The sequence below is a fragment of the Palaemon carinicauda genome, chromosome 20 (genome assembly GCF_036898095.1).
Source record: "Palaemon carinicauda isolate YSFRI2023 chromosome 20, ASM3689809v2, whole genome shotgun sequence".
NCBI classification, from domain to species: domain Eukaryota; kingdom Metazoa; phylum Arthropoda; class Malacostraca; order Decapoda; family Palaemonidae; genus Palaemon; species Palaemon carinicauda.
Genome location: NC_090744.1, coordinates 64,110,799 through 64,137,886, shown reverse-complemented (window position 1 = coordinate 64,137,886; position 27,088 = coordinate 64,110,799). Strand labels below are relative to the sequence as shown.

Here is a 27,088-nt window from a genome sequence, read left to right as displayed (position 1 = left end):
TTAATCACGGCCATTTGAAATTTTCATTTTTTAAAAGAAGCCATGTGGAATTATTATTCTTTAATTGCAGCCATGTAGTTTCTGGTCTAAGGGCTATATGTGTTAAACAAGATACATATTTGTATGGTTTATTTCTTCTTTATATAATTAGTTGTAGATTACCACTGTTCCTTGATATGGGTCATTACTATGAATTTCAGGGTGTGTCATTGAAATATATATTGTTTTCTTTTTAACAAAAGCAATAATTTGAGTACTCTGGAAATTAATGGGATCTCCCTCCAGCCTCCCCATTTACATGGGTTCTTGGCTGGTTTGGAGATTTTTGCTTTACTAGCGCAACATTGAATGCTTGTGGCATTGGTGATGACTGGAATCGGAGGTAGTAGCTGGAGTATACCATCAGAGGGAAGTTGGGTATCTTATAGTAAGGACAAAATTATTGTATTTTATGTTAATTGTCAAGAAGCTTTCTTTAAAGGTAATAGCTGTATGTATTTCGATAAGTATTGAGATAATTAACTTTGTTGAGATTATATTTTTGTCTTAAATTTATAAATTGTTTTGCAGTGGTACCTTGGAGATCGAATGTACTTATAATTCATTCCAGAACCGTGTTCAAATACCAAATGAATTTTTCCCGTAAGAATTAATGGAAATAGCATTAATTAGTTCTCCCCCTTAGGATGCTCCCATTATAGGCCAATTTTACACAGTATACAGTACGAGGTTATAGTGCAGTACATAAAACCATACCAAAACTAGATAGTTACAATTGATTGAATAATTGAATAAATTTGGAATAAATGAATATTAAACTTAATTTAAGTAGATGACTCTAGTGGAAATTGTGAAGAGGGGAGGAGTTATTAGTGTTGCCAAAGAGATTGGGTAATTGCCCTTCTAGGGCTCTTTCTTATCTTTTTTTTTCTTGTACTAAGTTATTCACTTTAGTGGCTTTTTAATGATAATTGATCAAGATAGGATTGTTTATGCATGTTTTGAAAGTGACTGGATGCATTATTATTGTAAAAATCCTCTGCTCTGGTGGCTACATCCTCGTCTGGATAATATTTTTCTGAAAAAATGTGTAACACAGTCTGCTTTGTCATCATTTCTTGTATGACTAAACTAGGGATAGGATAGGATTCCCTCCCTCCTCCTCTGAGGACATGCCCTCTTTTGCCATTGTGTGTAAATAAAAAAAAAAGGGATCTAATGAAAAAATTATAAGCGATATATTTTGGGTCTTAACTTCGCAAAAGCTACTCGTAAACGCAGTATATGGCATTTGTCGCGTTCCATGTAGGTTCTTTCAAGTTGTTCAAAGTCAATATATTTTTATCGCTTGGTTAAGAACTTTTCAGAAATTTTCTACAATCACTGAATTGCTAGAGCTTTAGGATGTTCACTCACTGAGTATGGCAGTATCTTATATATCTGCATAAGATGACAATCTTAGCATACTGTTTCACTTATACAACCAGAAAATTAAATGTGGAATTGTTTTGATTTTATTTATTTTTATTTTGCAGGTCAGGGTGTCGTAATGGAAAGGAGTGTATACAGTGATTTTGTGTTTGCAGAAACAATGGCACACTTTGGTTATATAAGTAAGAAAGGTAAGTTTTATGTCACAGCTCGTACTACTACTTTCTTTCGTAAAAGAAGTTTCTTTTTCTTTTTCCTTTTTCCATTTCAGATATGAAAACCATACTTGTGAATGTGATGGGAGTTGGGTTTTGTAATTTTATTCTATCTACCTCGTATGAAGATAGAAAGGAAGATAGGTCACAGGATTTTTTAATGGACATCCCCTGGATTCTTACATTCAGTATATGCTAATAATTTTATCAAGAAGGCCAATCTCTCCATTAAATTTTTAAGGATATCTTATTTCAAGAAAAAAAATTATTGTCTGAGGAAGATCTTGTCAAATTATAATTTTTGTTTGTGCCTTTGTGATTCAAGTTTTTGTACTTAGTGTAACTGTTTTATATTGAGAAGAATGTGTCGTCATGTGGAATACAAACGATTGCTTTACTAGAGCTTGCCACATCAGTACAAAAGGATAACTGACAAAGAATGTACCCATGATAGGCAGATGTTAATCTATCAACTTTCCTGTTTTTGGCTGTATGGTTGAATTGAAATAGCTTTTGTCTGGTTTATGACTGATTGTAGGATCAACTCACCATGGAAAAGGATATTATTAATGGAAACTTTGACCTCTCAAGAGCCCAGTATACTGTATTGTCTTTGACCCCTTAAAATTTTTGCACATTGTAGTCTAATTTTATATTTTTAGCTTGTTGCAGATTTTTTCTCAAAATTTTTGTGTAAAATTTAAAGAAAAAAAAAGTTTTTCAATTGCTATTATTGATTGCAGTGTGTATATTAGATAACCCGCTAGTTTCATTGTATTTTTTCCCACTTCCCTAATATTTATTCCCTCTTAATGAAAAAATGCCCTGCTAAGTCACAGGGCTTAACCCATAGGAGACAATTAATGTGTATTTGCAACTATTGTGATGTCCACCGTCCTACATTATGTGAAAGTACAATCTTTATGGACCACTAGTCAGAAAATTGCATTTTAGATGTAAATGACATTATTTAATCAACCAGTTGGGAACCCTATATTCAGTCTTGCATGCACAAACATTGTATCAGTGAAGTTAATCACCCAGTAGATTTTGCCGAAAATTGTTCCAAATTAAGCCTCTCAGTATATCGTCTGCTTATCTTCTTGCAAACGGTCAGTCAAAATTGATTTCTTTTAGATGTGGGTTAACATTACCCTGATATTGATGAAAAGAGAACTGTTTCAAAAAATGAAAGTGACTGTGATGAGAGTAAGATTTTTTGATGCTGTAAGACTTCAAGTTACAATGACGTAGGCTTTCAACATTTTGTGGATACAATGCTTCTCCATGAATTAAGAAAATATATTTCAACTACCAACATTTCTGTTGTCAATACCAATTGGTAGAATAGTTCTCATAAGTACAATTGAAGAATGCTTCAGTTTGGTGCCAGGAGAAGACAAGTAAAGCTGTGTTTGAGGGAAGGAAAGAAAATTTTTTGAGTAGTCCTCAGTTCTAATTGCTGTGCTGGTTCTGTATTTTTGTTTCCTCTGCTTTTCTTGTAACTTTTCCCCGTTAACGTTATGCTCATCATGGTTCCCAAGTGTAAGGCAGATAATGGCAGTGAAAAAGAAACCTGTCACTATGGAAGTGAAATTAAACAATGTTAAATGGGCAGAAAAAGGAGAAAGATCAGTAAATCAACAAACATTGGGTGTGTACTCCAACTGAGCTGTTAGACTGTTGCAACAATTATCAAGAATAGAGGTCATATTCTTGAGAATGTGAAGGGATCTAGTGCTAAGAAATTAAAAGTTATTATGACACAGAGTAGTGGTCTCATTATTTAGATAAATTGTTAGTTCGTTGGTTGGTAGACCAGTCTCAACAGTGTATCCCAGTGAGTCTCATCTTAATTGAGGAGATAGCACAAACAGTTAAGACATGAAAAAGTGAAATGGTGGATGGAAGTGAAATTGAAGAATGTTTGGCTAGTTTGGGTTGTTTAATGCAGTTTAATGATCATGCAAATTATCATAGCATTTAAGTTCAAGATGAAGCTGCTGCTAGTGGTGATGAGAAAGTAGCAAATGGGTATCCTAATGTGTTGGCTGAGATGATTAAAGTTTTTAATGTGGATAGAATAAGTTTATTTGGAAGTGCATCCCTAATAGTGCCTACATCGATAAGGAATATAAGACAGCCTAGGCTATAGATTTGGCAAGGATAGACTAATTCTGGCTTTCGTCATCCAAATATGAAGTTTGTTTTCCTTCATCCCTAAATCACAGCCCTTTTATAGCATGTGGACTAAGGTTTCATTGCCTCTCTATGCTTGCTACCATCAAAGTATGCTTGCTCTTGCCTTTATGCAACTGAGAGGACAAGGATTTTTGGAAATCTAGGTGTGGAGAACATTAATACTTAGGCTGAAATAAAGCAGACAAACTTGAACGGTGTGTGGAAAAAACTGTTTCCCCACTTCTTGAATGACTTCCATGGCTTTGAGGAAACAATTGACTCTCACCAAGAAGGTTTTTGCACCCGAGTAAACATGTTAATTTAAGTTTGTATGCTGCTTATGTCACAGAGCTACTGGCATCTCATGGAGAGGAGTTATCTTCTTGGGAACCTCAATCAACTTTAACAGCAGATAATAGGAGGAGGAGGATGACATACCAACCCAAGAGTCCATAGAAACATGTCAGAATATTTTAAATTTATACAGCAACGGTTGGCAAGGTTGGAATATGATGACCATGACAGTTAATGAAGGATTACCTGAAGAACAACACCCCTTCCAGTACTCTATAGATTGGTGGACATTGCACCACTGAATATCTGCTGAACAGCCCATTCAAAGGCCCAAAAATATAAACAAGAATGATGAAAGGCACCCGCTCTATAATCACCAAGTGATTAAACAAAGATTGAAATCCCTCAAGAGCTTTATAACCACCACTAGTCTCGACCCTCATGGAGTCTACAACTGGCCACTTAGAATGCTGGAGAGAACAGATCATTGCCCACCTGGTGAGGCCTTCCAAAGCCCATGTGAGTCTCTTCCCCATGGAATGATCCTCTGTAGAGATGATGTGCTATAATTGAGAAAGAGCTAGAGTTGGAAGGACTGGAGACAATCTTAAGTCAGATCTTGCCCCCTCTGCTGAGTGCCCATGTGGGCATTCCATTCAGACAATGGACCAAATAATTTGTGGGTGTGAACAGTGGCCAATCTATACAGATTTGACCTATACAAATGTAATCAAATCGCATGAAGTGGATACAACGCTGCTGCGATAAGCTATGATGATGATGGATTTGTTGGGGTGTTACAAACAGATCTTGGAGGAAAAGAAGTGAGTAACCATCCAGAGGGGACTGGAAAGCTTCATAAAGAAGGTAGAGAGACTTGGAACAGATCCTCTAATGTCTACCTCATCTGCTACTTTATTTCCTCCAGCCTCTCCAGCACCTTCCACTGACCCAATAGTATATACAGCAACTTTGGCAGGTTTTCAGACTTGCCTGCCCCTGTAGTATCCCAAGCATCTTCTGCAGGTTTTCTAAATTCAATACCCCAGTATCTCCAACACCTTCTGTAGTCTCTCCAGATAAAACTCACCTTCCCATTGGTATCTCTAGTACCTTCTGGAGGTTCTCCAGGTTTGCCTAGTAGTATCTACAGGACCTTTAGGAATATACAGGACCTTCAGGAAGTTTTCCAGACTCAACTGCTCCAGTAGTACCTCCAGCCCCATCTGAAGGGATTTTCTCAATACCCAAGTTTCTCTAGCACCTTCTCTAAAGTCTCCTAACATTATTCCTTCGTAATGAAAGAATGTCTTGACAAAATCACTCTGCTTCATCACTGAATATCGTTTCCCTATTGAAACCATAAGACAGGCAAGAGGGCTCTCAAACTTAGGGAGCTTCTCTAATGCTAGGAGGTTTATCTTAGCAATCCATGTTCGTCAATGGTTATATTGTATAAGTGGATGAGCAACTTGGTAGAGTAATGAGAGCTTTGGGTGGGGAAGAAATGCCCCCTAAATCTCGAAGTCACTGGCAGCAGGGTGATGGATTAGGTTTAAGGCGATGGACAAACTCTCTCTTCGGCTTTTACTGATGCCTGGCTGTTGATCTTACTTGAATTAGTATGGACTGGCATGGGTCGCTGGCCTTAGTTATATAGGCACTGTGCATCATAAGGAACTGGCTATCCATTTATGTATCTAGCCAATGAATCCTCTATGGATATAGTCAGTCATAGAAAGAAAAGATGACAGAATGACCCCCAGTCCCGGGCGTATTGGGGTACTAAGAATCTCCCGGTTTATAAATACTAAAGAAAAATTGAATATAGGTAATTGGAATATTAGAACCATGAATCAGATAGGGAAGTTACAGCAAGTGGAGAGTGAATTTATGAAATATAGTTTGGATATCTTGGCCTTAAGTGAAACACGTTTTAAGGGTATTGGTAAGGAAACTTTAGACCAAGGCAATATATATATATCTGCTTAGCTTAGGAAGATCAGATGGAGTTGGAAGAGAAGTTGTAGGAATGATGATGACATCTAACCGAGTGGAGAGCTGTAAATATTAGATTGTTACTAGCAAAGTTCAAATCAAAGCAGTGCAATACGAGTATTACATGGTAGTTTGCCATGCCTTAACAAATGATTCCCCTGAAGAAAGGAAAGATCAATACTATGAAGAACTGCAGAGTGTAATAGATGAGATCCCTGAGAGAGATATGAAAATAGTGATTGGTGACTTCAATGCTAAAGTTGGAAGAAATAATCAAGTGATAGAGAATGCGATGGGTGTCGAGGGTCCTGGCGAAGTTGCAAATGAAAATGGAGCACATTTCATAAGTTTGTTCTGCAAACAATCTTGTCATTGGCGGTACTATTTTTCAACACAAGAACATCCACGAGTATACATGGACTTTACCTAGTGGCAATTACAAAAATCAGAAAGATCTCATTGCCATTAATGCAGATACAGTGAACCCTCGTTTATCGCGGTAGATAGGTTCCAGACCCGGCCGCGATAGGTGAAAATCCGCGAAGTAGTAACACCATACAGTGAACCCTCGCTACTTCGCGGTTCGACCATCGCGGATTCACCACTTCGCGGATTTTTTCCATAACCCATATATATACAGTATATATATATATATATATATATATATATATTATATATATGTATGCATGTATTTATGTATATATGTAGGTATGTATATGTGTATACATATAAATATATATATATATATATACACACACACACACACACACACATATATATATATATATATATATATATATATATATATATATATATATATATCTAAAGTAGGAAGATGTGATGTAGTTCTAAGGGAAAAGTATGGGAAATATGTCTGGGTAATAAGTAAAGCTCTACCTCCAGTTTGTTTCTACATTATGATCAGAGATAAATGTAAACAAAACATTGGTTGCCATTTTTTATCGTGCTTTTTAGCATGTTTAGGAAATGCATGATATAAAATCACCTTTACTATTTGTGCCTGTTTTAGTTTAGGGTACTGTAGTACATGCATTGAATGTTCTGTACATTAAAGGGTAGTTTGTTAACAGTACTACGTACAAGGGAAGGTTTTAAAAGTCTGAATATACATGTTGAATAAATAGGTAAATATGGTGTCACTACTTCGCGGATTTTCACATATCGCGGCCGCGACTGGAACCTATCTACCGCGATAAACGAGGGTTCACTTTTTATCTATTTATTTAACATGTATATTCAGACTTTTAAAACCTTCCCTTGTACGTAGTACTGTTAACAAACTACCCTTTAATGTACAGAACACTTAATGCATGTACTAACGTACCCTAAACTAAAACAGGCACAAATATTAAAGGCGACTTTATATCACGCGTTTCCTAAACACGCCAAAAAGCACGATAAAAAATGGCAACCAATGATTTGTTTACGTTTATCTCTGATTATAATGAGGAAACAAACGCATTTACACATCTGTGTATAGGTTAATTTTTGCATCGATTATATTGATTATTCAGTACAGTATGTTGATTTGGTTATTACTAATGTTTTACTTAATTTTTCTTAGGACTTCCAAATGAAATGTTTTTCTTTATGATGCCGCCTGAAACGACGGCGTCATAAAGAACGCTCAGTAAACAAACTAAGGAATTTAACGCGCATGATGAAAGTGATAAATAATGATATTACAGTAAAAGCTTTTATAAAATATGTTATTACAAATATTATTTACCGTATCTATATAAAATCATACATACGTAGCAAAGCAGGAAAACAATCTACGAGAGAGAGAGAGAGAGAGAGAGAGAGAGAGAGAGAGAGAGAGAGAGAAAGAGAGAGTTGTTTTACATACGTAAATGTAAATTTTGAACAAAAAAAAATAGCCCCATTTCATTTAAAATAGATTACAAATATTTTACTTTATCATATTACAGTAGTCTGTATAATACTGTAAAGTTCAGTACAGTATGTTGTTGTTATAGTCGTGGCGATGAAATTCTCACGAAACAAAAACAGGCCTTTGATTACAACAGCTGATTCTCTCTCTCTCTCTCTCTCTCTCTCTCTCTCTCTCTCTCTCTCTCTCTCTCTCTCTCTCTCTTCGTGTTATACAATACTTACATTTAGATGAAGAAACTAAAATTAGTTTTCTTAGTGTTAATTAAATAGAAACGAAAAAATTAGGCCGAGTTGACATCCATTTCAATCATAGCTAAAAATACGGCATCCGATTTCATCAGCAAACCACTATTTTTTGGGAAATATCATTTTATTCTAGAAAATTGCCACTCTTTAAATAGTTAATTGCACATTAAGAAAGCGTGTACTTTTGTTTTTAAATTTCGGGTGTGTTTTAAAAATCGAGTATTGTTGACTTCTTCTTTTATTTACTTTTGGCTGTGATTAGATCAGCTGTCATCTAGCTGCCGCTTTTGAGTGTGTACGAATACACTAACAAAGTATCATTTATACCATTTCTTAACTTATTCAAACCGTCTACAGTATACAGTTGATATTACATGAGCACCAATGTGTTATAACCTATCAAATTTTTTTGTTTATTACATTTAAACCCCCCTCTACTCTCTCTCTCTCTCTCTCTCTCTCTCTCTCTCTCTCTCTCTCTCTCTCTCTCTACCTCTCTACCTCTACCTCTCTACCTCTCTGTGGGCTACTTTTCACTACCTCCCATTCCTTACCTCTCTCTATCTCTCTAACAAATGATATCTTTGTTGCTCTCCAAAGTTTCATTTATATTGAAAATCAATCATGATTCAATTTTCCTTACTTTCTCCAATCTCGCACCATCGGTCACATCGCGGTATTTTCGATATTTCCGGAAAATCCGTGATATATGTATATACATGGGTTATGAAAAAAATCCGCGAAGTGGTGAATCTGCGATGATCGAACTGCGAAGTAGAGAGGGTTCACTGTATTGGTAGTGATCACCAGCTCCTCATTGCCACACTGAAATTAAAACTGAAAGCACCCAACATAAAGATAGATAGATTACATAGGTTTGATACAATTAAGCCTTTAGAAGAAGAGCACAGAGAAACATACGCTATTGAATGTAGGAATCGATATGCAGTCTTTGAGACTTTAATCCACGAAGAGCAGTCAATTAATGAAGAATGGTGTGGTATTGAGAACATATATCAGTCAGTTGGTAGTGAAGTCTTGGGACACACAGTTACAAGAAGAAAGCCATGGATATCAAATGATACTAGGGATACTATAAAAAAGAGACAGACAGAAATTGACTGTTTTCGAGGAAGTAATGAAAATTACAAGATAGAGCATGCTAAGTGTTCCAGTATTGATAATGAGGTCAAAAGAAAAGACAGAAATGACTGGAGAGAATATTTAGACAGTAAATCAGATGATGCTGACTATGCTATAAATTGAGGAACTGGCTATGGTGTAATAATTGCTCATTGAATTATTAATGAAATCTTGACTGGGGCAAAGAAGAAGCATATACCCATGGCTCTGTTATAGCAACAGAAACTGAGGAAAGACAACATTGGATGGAACACTTTAGTGTGATTATGAATAGTAGATACGAAGGGAATAATTTGATTGATATACCTAAGCTGATGAAGATTTTGATATGCCCATGAATGAATTCAGTGTCTTTGAAGTCGAAACTATCTTAAAAAACTAGAGAAAGGGAAAGCCCCTGGATATGCTGGAATAAATGCCGAGATGATACTGGCTGAAAATTAAGTGACTCCCAGACTACTTGTAAGAGTATTTTGTAGATTGTGGCATGAAAAGGCCATGAATTCAGGAACAGGCTATGGTGTAAGAATTGCACATAGAATTATTAATGAAATCTCGATGTGGCAAAGAAAAAGAAGCATATACCTATTAAAAAGAAAGAGGGCTTTGCTTTAGCAACAGAAGATGAAGAAAGAAAACGTTGGATGGAACACTTTAGTGAAGTTATGACTAGGATATACGAAGGGAATAATATGATTGAATTAACTGAAGCTGATGAAGACCTTGATGTGCCCATGAATGAATTCAGTGTGTTTGAAGTCGAAGCTATCCTCAAAAAACTAAAGAGATGGAAAGTCCCTGGATACAATGGAATAACTGCCAAGATGATATTGGCCGAAAATGAAGTGACTCCTAGACTATCTACAAGATTATTTTGTAGAAAGTGGCATGCAGAGGCAAAAACTGATGAATGGGATTTAGTATTGTTGGTGAAAATAGCAAAAAAAAAAAAAAAAGAGACCTGACTGATTGCAATAATTACAGAGGCATAGCTCTTCTCGGCAGTTAGAAAATATTTAGTATGCTTATTCTAAAGAGACTGGAGAGTAAGATTGATGAAAGCTGAGAGATGAACAAGCAGGTTTTTTTTTATGGCATTTGTGGACTATGAAAAAGCATTTGATAGTGTGCACCGGCCAGTTATATGGAGAGTCCTGCGTTATGGAATTCCTCTTAAATATATAAATTTGGTCAAGTCTGTTCATGAGCATAGCAAGTGCAAAGTTTGTGTTGATGGAGTTTTATCAAAGTGAAGAGCGGAGGACTCCAAGGGAATGTGTTGTCACCTATGTTGTTTATCCTCCTCATGGATTTTGTAATGTGTAGAACAGTCAGAGATGTTGAGTAGGATTGGACTGGATTGGTGATAGGAATTTAGCAGATCTAGAGTATACTGATGATGCTGTCCTTATTAGCAAAACACCATAGGATTAAGTAATAAGGAATTTTATAATTAGAGTTTAGTGAAAGATTGAAAAAAAGCAAATCAGACAATGGTTAGGTTAAGTAAAATTTGGAAATCAAATTGCCTGAAATTACATATAAAAATCAGACTATATCAGTATAGTGAGATCGTTGTTACTGGATGACCATGAGCCATGGTATGACAATGAAACAATCTCCATTAGATTTAATTAGATTTGAGAATAAAACCCTTTGAAGGATATTGGGATTTAAATGGCAAACCAGATTAGAAATGAAACTATAAGAGAGATTACTCGAGTGCCATATGTTGATGAGATCATGAGGGTTAGAAGGAGATGGTATGGGCATGCTCTTAGCACTTCCCATGAGAGATTAGTTCACCAAACATTCAGCTGGGCTCCACAAGGCACTAGAAGAGTTGGAAGACCCAGGCCTATATGTCTGAGGACTATGAAGCACGAAGTAGGAGATGATGAATGAAGTATTGATTAATAGCTTAAGATAAAGAAAACTGGTGAAATCTAACTGAGGCCCTTTGCGTCAGTAGGTGTAGGAGGAGATGATGATGATGATTGAAACCATATGACGGGCAAGAGGGCTCTAAAACTTAGGGAACTTCTCCAATTTGACTCTATTTCTACTTTTCAATATTACCTTGATTGCCTCCTAATTTTGTAAATTAACTTTGTCCTTTGGCCGTCACTTTATAAGTAATATTTAAGTAGTAGGTTGGCCAGGGCACCAGCCACCCTTTGAAATAATACCGGTCATATCTCATTTTTCCTTTGCCTACACATACACCGAATAGTCTGGCTTATTTTTCCTTGTTCTTCTCTGCCCTCATTCTCCTGACTACACTGAGATTACCAAACAGTTCTTTGCTAAAAGGGTTAACTACTGTACTCTAATTGTTCAGCTGCTATTTTCTTCTTGGTAAGGGTAGAAAAGACTTATGGTAGGCAGCTCTTCTAGGAGGACACTGCAAAATCCAGCAATTGTTCTGAAGTCTTTGGTAGTGCCATAGTCTCTATACCATGGGGTTTCACTGTCTTGGGGTAGAGTTCTCTTGCATGTGGTTACACTCGGGCACACTATTGTACGGTGATAACTCAGTAGAACGAGGCCCTCGTTAGGAGGTGACTGAAAGACTAGTCAAATGCAACTAACTTTATTTGGATGGAGCATGAGTATATATACAACCCGATCCAGTTAAGAACGGCACTATTTGGATGGGACATGAGTATATATACAATCCGTTCTAGGTAAGAATAGCACAATGATGCATGAAGATACAGGCATAAACTGGTTATTACTGCGAGGGGAGAGTGATAATGACAATATACAAAAAACAGAAATACCATTACAGTGTACGAGCTTGTGTGATACACGTGCGGTACATGGCTCCCCCCTAAAAAAGTCATACATGTAAAATTGGGCGCCCTGCTTTTGAGAGGCCTACTGGAGGTGGGTCATCCGGCAGGAGATATGCAGGTTTTAGGCGATCAATGGAGACCTAGCCTTAGTTGCCACACATGTTAAGGAGGTATGCTTTTGGCATACGATGTATTACAAAGAAAGGGCCCCTGTAGGGGGGCATTAATGAGGTGTGCTAGTATGGTTGCGTAGGAAAATATGCGTTGTTGAGTGCGGATGTGTCGTTATGTGTTGCTGAGCTGGGGTCTTGTAAGTCTGGCGGCGTGGAGTAAATTTTCCCACAACGCGACGTAGGTGCTGGAGATTGTGGTAGGAGGTTGCAGATGGGTTGCCATATACCACTTCAACTGCCGAGACCTCCGGGGCAACTTTAGGAGTGGTCCTTAGTCCAAAGAGGAATCAGGGAAGCTGGGTAAACCAGTTGGAGTCCGTGCAGCATGACATCAAACCTGCTTTGCGGCTGCGATGAAAACATTCTATTGTTCTGTTGGTTGTAGGCGGTTATCTGATGTAGGGAGATTGCCAGGAGGTTCGTTAATGATGTCCACAATTGAGAGGTGAAAGTGGTACCCTGTTACAAGTAATATGCTCAATGATACCAAATCTCACTAGGTAGGTAGCAGGTTGGCCAGGGCACCAGCCACCCGTTGAGATAGTACCGCTAGAGAGTTATAGGGTCCTTTGACTGGCCAGACAATACTACATTGGATCCTTCTCTCTGGTTACTGTTCATTTTCACTTTGCCTACACACACTGAATAGTCAGGCATATTCTTTACAGATTCTCCTGTCCTCATACACCTGACAACACTGATTACCAAACAATTCTTCTTCACCCAAGTGGTTAACTACTATACTCTAATTGTTCAGTGGCTACTTTCCTCTTGGTAAGGGTGGAAGAGACTCTTTTAGCTATGGTAAGCAGCTCTTCTAGGAGAAGGACACTCCAAAATTAAACCATTGTTCTCTAGTTTTGGATAGTGCCATAGCCTCTGTACCATGGTCATCCAGTGTCTTGAGTTAGAGTTCTCTTTCTTGAGGGTACACATGGGCACACTATTCTATCTGGTTTCTCTTTCTCTTGTTTTGTTAAAGTTTTTATCGTTTTTATAGGAAATGTTTATTTAGGTGTTACTGTTCTTGTATTTTATTTTTCCTTGTATCCTTTTCTCACTTGGCTATTTTCCCTGTTGGAGCCCCTGGGGTTATAGCATCCTCCTTTTCCAACTAGGGTTGTAGCTTAGCAAGTAATAATGATAATAATAGCAATCCATCCTGAGAGTAAGGCAGATGTACATAAGGGGGACATTGCAGTTTCCATGGGAATGGCTTCAAGCCAACAAATGGAGCGGTCAGTGAAGGTAAACGGGTAATGATATCCTTATGATGTGAGTAGGGGACGTACAACATGGACGTGAATGTAGGCAAAGCCCCATTGAGGTTGAGGAAAGATGTCCACATCTGAATCCGTGTGTCAATGTACTTTTGAGGTTTGGCATGAAGTACAGGCGCAGACCCAATCTTTAGTATCCTTAGTAATGCCATTCCAAATGAACTCTGTCTTCAGTAACTGTGCAGTAGGGATGTGAAAGTCCATGAATGAAATCAAATGCCTGTCGTCACATGGGAGAAGGTATCCATGGTCTAGGTCCACCAGTACAGTGGAACCTCTACATCCGAACGTATCTACATCCGAATTTTCCAACATCCGAAGTAAAATTCGAGCAAATTTTTGACTCTACACCCGAATTTTATTTCGACACACGAAGTAAGGAATTTTCGTCGTACCGGTTGTATCCGAATTTTTCGACACGCGAAGTACAATTCGAACACGTTCCTACTCTACACCCGAATTTTTTTTTCGACACCCAAAGTAAACAATACTCGTATGCGTAGTCGGTGCTCATAGCGCCTGATGTGTTTTTTATTTCCGCCAATAGAAGGCAGCACTTCAACCTCGGAGGGACCCTCAATTAGCGTGGCTTGGGTCAGTCCTCTGTTCTCGTTGGCTTTATGTGGTTGTGCCCTGTGCGTTCTGCTATTAATTGTGTTTTAATCGTGATTTTTTACGTTCATCCTTTTACAGTATTTTACGAAAATCATGGGTCCCAAGAGGCTTAGTTTCGCAAGTGGTAGTGGTAGTGGTGAGAAAAGGAATAAGGGAATGCTTTCTTTAGAAGTAAAGCAAGGAATTATTGAAAAGCATGAGCGTGGCGTCCGTATGAGTGAACTTGCAATAAGTTCCGCGCAAATAAAAGAGGTGTTAGGAAACTATCAAGACGTGGTCGACTTCATCGACAAATACCATCCAAAGAAATTGCAGGTTTGTTGTGTAGTTGCGCAGTTCGATGATTTTTCCCTAACTTATTTTCGAAACATTCTGAAAAGCTGTACCAAGCAACTTTCTATAGATAGCTTCTTTAAAAAAACTACGAAGCGAATTCGTGATGAAGAGGAAGGAAGTGGTTCAAAGAAAACAGCAAAGAGTGAAGAGAAAAAAATTCAATCAATTTTAAGTGTAGAGAGTGAAAGTGATTAAAAATTAATCATCAAAAAGAAAAAAAGAAAATGTAAAAAAAAATATAAATTATAAAACAAAAAAAAATAAGCTAAGTTATGTTAAAGTTCACTTAGTGTAAGTTAGAATAAGTTACGGTAGTGTACGTTTATCGTAGTTAACCTCTCTACCTCCTCTCCTCCCCGTCCGTCTCCTCTCTGCGTAGCAAGACTAACAACACCTGCGCTGGAGTTTCTAAGGTAAAGTGACGCTAAAAACCCGTTTCTTATTTATCATTTTTTGCTAATTCTTCTTATTTACATGTCTATTCTTCTTATTTACATGTCTATTATCTAATTTAGTGTTCATTATTCTCATGGGAAAATTATGTGTAGTAGTTTATTAAGAAGTTATCATAGGTTTTTGGGCTCAACCACGGATTAATCCTATTTCAATGTATTCTTATGGGAAAATTCGTTTCGACATCCGAACATTTTCTACATCCGAAGTTGGTTCTGGAACGGATTAAATTTGTATGTAGAGGTTCCACTGTACTGACATCACAGAGGAGGAGAGATGTCCTTCCAACGGAGGGATTTGCAGGATGTTTTACATGCCTAGTACTTTGGATCTTTTTATTGGGCTTCTGCCAAGGTGTTGTAATCCAATACCAGGTGAATGGCAGCCAATGTGTTTCCTGACAGGGCATTAGCAACAGGATTCATTTTCCCAGGGACGTGCTGAAGGGTACAATTGTATTTAACCACGGCTCATAGATGTCGCCATTGACGGGCGTGCCAGGCGTCGGACTGACGAGTGAAGGCATCCTCCAAAGGCATGTGGTGCGTGCGAATGACGAAGGGCATACATTTCAAGAAGTGGCGATAGTGACGGACAACCAAATGCACCGCCAGCAATTCGCAGTCGAAGGTAGAGTAGCCGTATTCAACCTTGGACAGCTTTTTACTGAAGTAGGCCAATGGGAAGGGCAAGTCGTTGACCACCTGCTTGAGAACTGGCCCAGTAGCGACGTCGGTGGCATCGATGGAGAGAAAGAGAGGTTAGAGCAGCAGCGTTGATAGGGCATTCTTTGCGTTGCAGAAGGCAGCTTTTTGAAGGGGACCCCACTTCAGGTCTTTTGGCTTGCCCTTGATGGAGGCAAGAGTAGCAGCGATGACTGGCAGGAAACAGTGATAATAGTTGATCATACCCAAGAATTCTTGCAGTGCTTTGACAATCTGAGGGTATGGGGAAGTACTGAAGGGCTTCTACCTTCTGAGGGAAGAAGTGGACTCCTTCAGGAGTGATACGGTGCCCTAAGAACAATACTTCGTTGGTGCCAAAGGTACACTTGTCGTACCGGACTACAAAGCTGTTCTATTGTAATCGGTCGAGCACAATGCATAGATAACGGAGGTGTTCCTCTAGGGAGGAAGAGAACACAAGTATGTCGTCCGGGTAACATATACAGAAGGGGAGATTCCCTAAAATGCCATCCTTGAGTCGTGGAAGACTGGCCCCTATATTACAAAGGCTAAAACACGATTAATGGAAGGTGTATGTACTGAAGGGGGCGGTGATGGCGGTCTTTGGGATGTCTTCTGAGTTCATGGGCACATAATACCCCTTCAGGAGGTCGAGCATGGAGAAAATCTTCTCTGTGCAAGTAGAAGACCATTTCGGCGATGTTTGAGAGGGGGTAGTGATCTGTTCTCTGCATATTCAGGTGCCTGTTATCTCCACACAGACACAGAGAGCCATCTTTCTTCAGGACGTTGTGTTAGGGTGACTACCATGGGCTTGAGTCTTTTTCGCAAAGGCCCATTTCTTCCATTTCGGCAAACGTTTGTTTGGCGGCTGCCAAACAATCTGGTGCCTGACGTCTGAATCTGGTAAACACTGGGAGCCACGTCATCTTGACATAGTGATAAATGCCGTTTTTTGTGGGAACTTTTGGCGTTTACTGAAATTCTGGACGGAAAACTTCTGGGTACGATGTGAGGAAGTGGGCATAGGTATCCATGGGTGCTCTGATGGGGAGAGCAAGGTTGGAGAGGGTCGAGGAGTACGAATACTTGTTGACTAACCGTCGGTGAGCTACATTGATCAGGAGGTGGAAGCATGAGAGGAAATCCGCACCAAGGATTGGCAATGTGACGTCAATAACAAGAAACTTCCAAATGAATTTGGTGCTTCCTAATGATAATGTGAGGTTTTCATAACCGTGGGTGGATATCGCAGATCCGTTGTCAGCTATCAGGCGGATGTCGGCAAACTTAGACAGACTACGTTGTCTCCTGGAGAGTTTCCTTGTCAGAAGAGAACGGCAAGCACCCATGTCTACCAAAAATCGCACGCCCGTACCTGAGTCATGTAAAAATAAAAGATTAGTGTCAGGAGGCTTCCGCTGCAAGCAATGGCCTACTCACACTTTTTTAGGCCACTGATAACCAATTGAATACTGTATTTCTTCTCAGCAGCCCCGAGTTTGGAGTAACAGTAGCATAATTGTGGCCGATAGACGTCAGTAATGCGGTTGGACTGGTTGTTGGGGCGTAAGCTAGGGGTGGTAGGTGTGGTAAAGGGGGCCTTTGTCGCTGCTCCGGCACGTCACGGGGAGGGCATCTGTGTCCTACCGCATTCACGTCGGCTTCGGTTGATATTGAATAATTGTTCTCTTCGTCAGGAGTGGAGGGGTTGATGGAGGTCTTGAAGGTGGTGAAGTGGCTGTCCATTAGGGCATCGACTTTGGTCATCAGGTCCTTCATGGGAAAAAAATTGACCGGTGATAGAAGCACAGACAGGTTCGGGTATGAGCCTTACCCAAAGGGCATGAAGTACTGTAGATTCACTTCACAAGGAGAGCTGTCTGCTGCAGGTTGTAGGCAAGTGATTCCGGTCATTTCCCTGAGGGGGGAGTGAAGCCTTTTGGTTCCCCAACGGTTGTTGAGAGAGCTAAAAAAGTTTTGCTATGCTGGCGGCCAATGATGGCGAGGAATGATTTAAGCTCATCGTACATTATTGGCATGTCTCCTTGCTTGCACAGCCAATTGGATATTTGTGGAAAAGTGTCCTCTGTGATGGCTGCGAGAACGTAATCTGCCTTGGTGCTTGACTGAGTCAAGACTTTGTTGCAAAACTGGACTTCAGTACGCTTAATTCAGGTGAACACTTCTCCGCTGGCGAAGGACTTTAGTTTCATGGATGTGGTGTTGATAGTAGAGTCAGTGTCAGAAGGTTGCATCGTCAAACAGTAAGACACTGCAGTGAGGAGTAAAGCAAGAGGGAGCTGGTTACTCCGCTGGTTATCCCGCTAGTCACCAATGTGCAAGCACGCCCTTAGGAGGTGACTGAGAGACTAGTCGAATGCTGCTAACTTTATTTGGACGGAGCACATATGTACAACCCGTTCCAGTCAAGAACGGCACAAAAAGTCAAGTACACTGATGCTGGAAAATACAAGCATAAACAGGTTATCAGTGTAAGGGGAGAGCCTTAACAACAGTATACAAAAAACAAATACCGTTACAGTATACGGGCGTGTTTGATACAGGAGTGGAACATCTCTTGATACAAAAGCTTTTGCATACAAAATTTTCATGCTCCGAAACGAGATTTGAAGATTTTTTTTTGCTTCATATTTCGAAAAATATTTCATGCTACGAAATGAGCTACAGTACAAGATTTGCCCAACCGCCGAGACTAATTTTAAAATTAATGCGCCGCCAGCCGTAAACTTGCCCCCATCCTCCTGCGCTCCCATTGGTTATCTTCCTATTCTGATGCTAGTTACCGCTCTCTTATCGGTCAGCATTTATCCCATCATGCATCTACATACAGTACCGGCGTCTCGAGCATTTCGTTTCGGCATTACTACTGTTCACATTGAATTTGTGTTGATTTCGTTTTCGTGCTTTTACTTACTGAACTGTATCCTTGCGTTATTCAACTCGTATGTTATTAGTCATAGGCCCCAAGAAAGTTGATGATGTGCAGGGAAAGAAGAAGAGGATGCTTTCTGCAGAGGCAAATCTTGAGATACTCAAGAAATAAGAATCTGGCATGCGGTTAAGTGTGATCACTAATGAATATGCCAGAAATATGTCGACGATAGGAAATATCCTTAAACAGAAGGAAGCCATCAAAGCAGCAACCCTTTCTAAGGGCATGACGTTTCTCCAGCAAAAGTAGCCACGTCCATGAGGAGATAGAGACTGTTACTTATTAGGATTAAGGATAAGGAAATCGATAGACACGCAATCACGGGGACGATAATCTGCGAGAAGGCCAGCGTCATTTTAGGTGATCTCGTTTGTGATCAGGCCGAAGACGATGCAGGAGAAGGAACATTGAAGTAGGCACCCCCAGAGTTCAAAGCTTCTCTCGTGTGGTTTGAAAAACTCAGAGACGGTCTACCGTTCATTCTTTGATGCGGCATGGGGAATCTGCCAGCTCGGACATGAAAGTGGCCAAAGCCTTTGTTAAGATGTTTGACAAGTTGATTCTCCAGGAAGTCTATGGTCCCCATCAAGTTTTCAATGTGATGAAACTGCTTTTTTGGAAGAAAATGCCTCGTTGGACGTACCTCACGTTGAAAGATAAGAAGCTACCCTGTAGTGGTTTGCAGACTGTGGCCAGAAGTAGCACGCAGACTGTCTAGTGTCTGAATGCCGACCATACTTCAACGTTCACCACACAAAAGGGTAAAACGGTGGAATACCCAAAAATCTGGGTAACGGGAAGAGAACTGGGCACCACGCCTTGATTTTATACTGGGCAAGGGAATCCAGCTAGAACTGTAGTTGCTCGATATTATTCAGAAGCAAGCCGTCTCACACTTGTTACTGGCATGCATGGAATCTAATTTAAATAGCGGCAGCTATATTTCAGGTTATTTAAGCAATAAACCTTTGTAGAGGAAACGAAAAAAGAGGATAAAAACAATAATACTGAAAAAAAATAAATAAATAAATTAGGGGCTGAGAAGGGGACATATGCAGGGTAAGAAAAAACTTAAAATAATACGAAACTGTTGTATGAAAAGTCAGGTCTTCAAAAACCAGAAGGAGAGATATAGATATATATAGGCAGAGCCTCACGGGAATCAATCCTCTAAATGTTTAATCTACATATACAAGTAAAAACAAAGGCCCTCCTAATAAGTGTATCTGTTTGGGCTAAATTCAAATGTAATTTAAACGAGCTTGCGTCAAGATCAAAGGCATTATAAATCAAGGTTGCACATTGGATCTGACTCTACATTTTCACCTCTACATCAGAAACACAAAAAATATTGTAATAAAAAGACAAAGCTTACAATCCGCAGTTTTATACCCAGAGGGGATGGCTAAATAGCCTATCAAACATCTACATATTATAGTACATTAATGAATACCACAGTGTGTACGTTGCTGTTGCCTAGGTGGTCCAACTATCTCGCCAAGCAACACTTACAGCTACAATAAACGTCTAGACATAAAATGCTTTCAGCAGCCAACTCCGGCAGCAACAATCATTGTCAAAGTTCCCAGCTTGCGGCACACGAAATCATCAAGCTTAATGGAGAACCCCCACCACATTGCATTACAAGATCTACACAGTAAGTGAACAGAGTCTGGTCAAAAATCTCTGAAAATCTACTCAGCTGTAGGGTTTTTCTCACTAAAGTGTCCACTGCACTAATGTCCCAAGAATTTCCCACGTTAGAAAAACTAGAAAGTAGCTAATCACCAGGGCACCAATCACCCATTGAGATACTACTGCTAGAGAGTTATGGGGTCTTTTGACTGGCCAGACAGTACTACATCGGATCCTTCTCTCTAGTTACGGTTTATTTTCCCTTTGCCTACACACGCAGCGAATAGCCTGGACTATTCTTTACTTATTCTCCACTGTCCTCATACAACTGACAATACTGAGATTACCAAACAATTTCTTCTTCACTCAAGGGATTACTGCACTGCAATTGTTCAGTGGTCACTTTCCTCTTGTTAACCTGTTAAGCGTCCCCCCTGGACCAGGTTTCCGCTAACGTACCGTCACGGTTTTTTTGCCCTGAGCGGTCATTTGACTAATGATAATTTTTCAAAGTTAGTATCATTTTTTTTATGCATATAATTCATATTTATAGTTAAAAGTAAGGATATTAATTAAATGGTGGAATAAAAAAAAACAATTAATATTACTATTATTTCATTTCAAAACGCTACATAATACTGAATATTTTAATGGGTTCTTTTTATATTCAATCGTAAATCTTACGCCAGGATCAGCAATAAAATATGTTCGTCATACATTTGTATATTATTTATCCACTTTATTCTTTCTCTCTCTCTCTCTCTCTCTCTCTCTCTCTCTCTCTCTCTCTCTCTCTCTCTCTCTCTCTCTCTCTCTCTCGACGTTTCCTTTCCTATATAGTCTTGTGAAATCTCGTTGCCCAGTCATTCGGCAATGAGAAGTAATTTTCACTCTCGGCATCGAAATAAAACTGTTTCTTCAATATCCTCATCACTGGAGGATTCAGAACTAGTGATCTCATTATCAAACAGGTTATCATTATCAAATTCCTCAACAAAAATATAATTTATTTCATCTAAAGAAATAACCTTCACCTTTAGACTGCTCATTGTAAAAGGAACAACAAACAACGTTATCCGCATGAACGCCCGAAGCGCACTGAAAGGAAATGAGTTTCCTAACATCAAGCTACCTTCAGAAAAATAGTTGCCAGACATCATATAAGTTTCTATTTACAGCCCCCATATGCTGAGAGTGTTGCCAAGTGGTGATCCTATACTTACTATACGAGTAAACGTATTATCACGAGACTGACGACATGATAAAGGCAGTTAGAGTCATGAACGGAATATGCAGTTAAAAAGGCGGTACCGAGTAGATCGTGGTGAATGGTTTATCAAGTGGGTGATGCTTAACAGGTTAAGGGTAGAAGAGACTCTTTAGCTATGGTCAGCAGCTCTTCTAGGAGTATACACTCCAAAATCAAACCATTGTTCTATAGTCATGGGTAGTGCCATAGCCTCTGTACCATGGTCTTCCACTGTCTTGGGTTAGGTTTGTTTTACTTGAGGGTACACTCGGGCATGCTGTTTTGTCTTGTTTCTCTCTCTCTTGTTTTGTTAAATTTTTTTATAGATTATATACGAGATATTTATTTTAGTGTTGTTACTCTTCTTGAAAACTTTATTTTTCCTTGGTTCATTTCCTTACTGGGCTAGTTTCCCTGTTGGAATCCCTGGGCTTATAGCATCCTGCTTTTCCAATTAGGGTTGTAGTTTAGGAAGTACTAATAATAATAGTAATAATTATATCCCTTTCAAAAGTAGAGGGGAGTCCATATCACTCTCGCCGCCTATCTTTAACAGGTTCTCCATATTTCGTCACATAATTTATCCAAGTAAACCTACTTTGAACAGTCTTCACCACCTAACAAGAAATCCCAATACATGAACTGACACTTTGTTCAAGACACCGCTACTCTCGAGCGGATTTGGGTTTATACTTATTACTTGGACAAGCCAGTTGTAGTCGGACCATCTACGTAAACAGGTGCAGGATTATGAAATATTACTCCCACATCCTAATTCTTGTAACAGCTATTCTATCGTACAGTATCTCTACTTGACTCCCTACTGCTTGTAGGGTATTGCTGTCATTACCTGTTAAAGGTGACAATAACATATTAAGTCAGGTCTTCTAAAACCAGAAGCAGACACATAGATAAATCCAGGCAGAGCCTCATAGGAATCAATCCTCTAAATATTTAATCTACATATACAAGTATAAACAAAGGCCCACCTAACAGTGTATATATTTGGGCTAAATTCAAATGTAATTTGAACAAGCTTGCGTCAAGATTAAAGTGATAATAAAACAAGGTTGCACATCGGGCCTGACTCTACATTCTCACCTCTACATCAGAAAGACAAAAAATAATGTAATAGAAAAACAAAGCTTACTATCCTCTGTGTTACACCCAGAGGGGATGGTTAAATAGCCTATCAAATATGGTATACAGGTAGTAACTTCCTAAAGCCATGCTACAAACATCTACATATTATAGTACATCAATGAATGCCACAGTGTGTACGTTGCTGTTGCCTAGGTTGTCCAACTATCTCACCAAGCAACACTACCATTACAATAAAGGTCTAGGCATAAAATGTTTTCAGCAGACAACCCCGGCAACTACAATCATTGTCAAAGTTTCCAGCTTGCAGCACAAGAAATCATCAAGCTTAATGAAGAACCCCACCACATTGCAGTTCAAGATCTACACAGTAAGTGAACAGAGTCTGGACAAAAATTTTCTTTCACTTGAAGTGTCCACTGCACTAATGTCCTAAGAATTCCCAACATTAACATACATACATATACCAAAGGCACTTCCCCCAATTTTGGGGGGTAGCCGACAACAACAAGAAACAAAACAAAAAAGGGGACCTCTACTCTCTACGTTCCTCCAGCCTAACCAGGGACTCAGCCGAGTTCAGCTGGTACTGCTAGGGTGCCACAGCCCAACCTCCCACATTTCCACCACAGATGAAGCTTCATACTGCTGAGTCCCCTACTGCTGCTACCTCCGCGGTCATCTAAGGCACCGGAGGAAGCAGCAGGGCCTACCGGAACTGCGTCACAATTGCTCGCCATTCATTCCTATTTCTCGCATGCTCTCTTGCCTCTCTCACATCTATCCTCCTATCACCCAGAGCTTTCTTCACACCATCCATCCACCCAAACCTTGGCCTTCCTCTTGTACTTCTCCCATCAACTCTTGCATTCATCACCTTCTTTAGCAGACTGCCATTTTCCATTCTCTCAACATGGCCAAACCACCTCAACACATTCATATCCACTCTAGCCACTAACTCATTTCTTACACCCGTTCTCACCCTCACCACTTCGTTCCTAACCCTATCTACTCGAGATACACCAGCCATACTCCTCAGACACTTCATCTCAAACACATTCAATTTCTATCTCTCCATCACTTTCATTCCCCACAACTCCGATCCATACATCACAGTTGGTACAATCACTTTCTCATATAGAACTCTCTTTACATTCATGCCCAACCCTCTATTTTTTACTACTCCCTTAACTGCCCCCAACACTTTGCAACCTTCATTCACTCTGACGTACATCTGCTTCCACTCCACCATTTGCTGCAACAACAAGCCCCAAGTACTTAAACTGATCCACCTCCTCAAGTAACTCTCCATTTAACATGACATTCAACCTTGCACCACCTTCCCTTCTCGTACATCTCATAACCTTACTCTTACCCACATTAACTCTCAACTTCCTTCTCTCACACACCCTTCCAAATTCTGTCACTAGTCGGTCAAGCTTCTCTTCTGTGTCTGCAACCAGTACAGTATCATCCGCAAACAACAACTGATTTACCTCCCATTCATGATCATTCTCGCCTACCAGTTTTAATCCTCGTCCAAGCACTCGAGCATTCACCTCTCTCACCACTCCATCAACATACAAGTTAAACAACCACGGCGACATCACACATCCCTGTCTCAGCCCCACTCTCACCGGAAACCAATCACTCACTTCATTTCCTATTCTAACACATGCTTTACTACCTTTGTAGAAACTTTTCACTGCTTGCAACAACCTTCCACCAACTCCATATAACCTCATCACATTCCACATTGCTTCCCTATCAACTCTATCATATGCTTTCTCCAGATCCATAAACGCAACATACACCTCCTTACCTTTTGCTAAATATTTCTCGCATATCTGCCTAACTGTAAAAATCTGATTCATACAACCCCTACCTCTTCTAAAACCACCCTGTACTTCCAAGATTGCATTCTCTGTTTTATCCTTAATCCTATTAATCAGTACTCTACCATACACTTTTCCAACTACACTCAACAAACTAATACCTCTTGAATTACAACACTCATGCACATCTCCCTTACCCTTATATAGTGGTACAATACATGCACAGACCCAATCTACTGGTACCAATGACAACACAAAACACACATTAAACAATCTCACCAACCATTCAAGTACAGTCACACCCCCTTCCTTCAACATCTCAGCTTTCACACCATCCATACCAGATGCTTTTCCTACTCTCGTTTCATCTAGTGCTCTCCTCACTTCCTCTATTGTAATCTCTCTCTCATTCTCATCTCCCATCACTGGCACCTCAACACCTGGAACAGCAATTATATCTGCCTCCCTATCATCCTCAACATTCAGCAAACTTTCAAAATATTCCGCCCACCTTTTCCTTGCCTCCTCTCCTTTTAACAACCTTCCATTTCCATCTTTAGTACATCAATGAATGCCACAGTGTGTACGTTGCTGTTGCCTAGGTTGTCCAACTATCTCACCAAGCAACACTACCATTACAATAAAGGTCTAGGCATAAAATGTTTTCAGCAGACAACCCCGGCAACTACAATCATTGTCAAAGTTTCCAGCTTGCGGCACAAGAAATCATCAAGCTTAATGAAGAACCCCACCACATTGCAGTTCAAGATCTACACAGTAAGTGAACAGAGTCTGGACAAGAATTTTCTTTCACTTGAAGTGTCCACTGCACTAATGTCCTAAGAATTCCCAACATTAACATACATACATATACCAAAGGCACTTCCCCCAATTTTGGGGGGTAGCCGACAACAACAAGAAACAAAACAAAAAAGGGGACCTCTACTCTCTACGTTCCTCCAGCCTAACCAGGGACTCAGCCGAGTTCAGCTGGTACTGCTAGGGTGCCACAGCCCAACCTCCCACATTTCCACCACAGGTGAAGCTTCATACTGCTGAGTCCCCTACTGCTGCTACCTCCGCGGTCATCTAAGCCACCGGAGGAAGCAGCAGGGCCTACCGGAACTGCGTCACAATTGCTCGCCATTCATTCCTATTTCTCGCATGCTCTCTTGCCTCTCTCACATCTATCCTCCTATCACCCAGAGCTTTCTTCACACCATCCATCCACCCAAACCTTGGCCTTCCTCTTGTACTTCTCCCATCAACTCTTGCATTCATCACCTTCTTTAGCAGACTGCCATTTTCCATTCTCTCAACATGGCCAAACCACCTCAACACATTCATATCCACTCTAGCCACTAACTCATTTCTTACACCCGTTCTCACCCTCACCACTTCGTTCCTAACCCTATCTACTCGAGATACACCAGCCATACTCCTCAGACACTTCATCTCAAACACATTCAATTTCTGTCTCTCCATCACTTTCATTCCCCACAACTCCGATCCATACATCACAGTTGGTACAATCACTTTCTCATATAGAACTCTCTTTACATTCATGCCCAACCCTCTATTTTTTACTACTCCCTTAACTGCCCCCAACACTTTGCAACCTTCATTCACTCTCTGACGTACATCTGCTTCCACTCCACCATTTGCTGCAACAACAGACCCCAAGTACTTAAACTGATCCACCTCCTCAAGTAACTCTCCATTCAACATGACATTCAACCTTGCACCACCTTCCCTTCTCGTACATCTCATAACCTTACTCTTACCCACATTAACTCTCAACTTCCTTCTCTCACACACCCTTCCAAATTCTGTCACTAGTCGGTCAAGCTTCTCTTCTGTGTCTGCAACCAGTACAGTATCATCCGCAAACAACAACTGATTTACCTCCCATTCATGATCATTCTCGCCTACCAGTTTTAATCCTCGTCCAAGCACTCGAGCATTCACCTCTCTCACCACTCCATCAACATACAAGTTAAACAACCACGGCGACATCACACATCCCTGTCTCAGCCCCACTCTCACCGGAAACCAATCACTCACTTCATTTCCTATTCTAACACATGCTTTACTACCTTTGTAGAAACTTTTCACTGCTTGCAACAACCTTCCACCAACTCCATATAACCTCATCACATTCCACATTGCTTCCCTATCAACTCTATCATGTGCTTTCTCCAGATCCATAAACGCAACATACACCTCCTTACCTTTTGCTAAATATTTCTCGCATATCTGCCTAACTGTAAAAATCTGATTCATACAACCCCTACCTCTTCTAAAACCACCCTGTACTTCCAAGATTGCATTCTCTGTTTTATCCTTAATCCTATTAATCAGTACTCTACCATACACTTTTCCAACTACACTCAACAAACTAATACCTCTTGAATTACAACACTCATGCACATCTCCCTTACCCTTATATAGTGGTACAATACATGCACAGACCCAATCTACTGGTACCAATGACAACACAAAACACACATTAAACAATCTCACCAACCATTCAAGTACAGTCACAC

At 39.8% G+C, this 27,088-nt stretch overlaps 1 protein-coding gene across 1 annotated transcript in view; it reads left to right on the top strand.

Annotated features, from left to right (window-relative positions):
- Window positions 1–629: 629 nt before the first annotated feature.
- Window positions 630–27,088, top strand: part of ND-42 (NADH dehydrogenase (ubiquinone) subunit ND-42) — a 240,166-nt gene continuing 213,707 nt past the window's right edge. Inside the window, exons 1-2 of the mRNA XM_068394630.1 lie at window positions 630–642; window positions 1,536–1,622. Coding sequence (XP_068250731.1) covers window positions 630–642; window positions 1,536–1,622 — 100 coding nt within the window. The remainder of the gene's footprint in view (window positions 643–1,535; window positions 1,623–27,088) is intronic.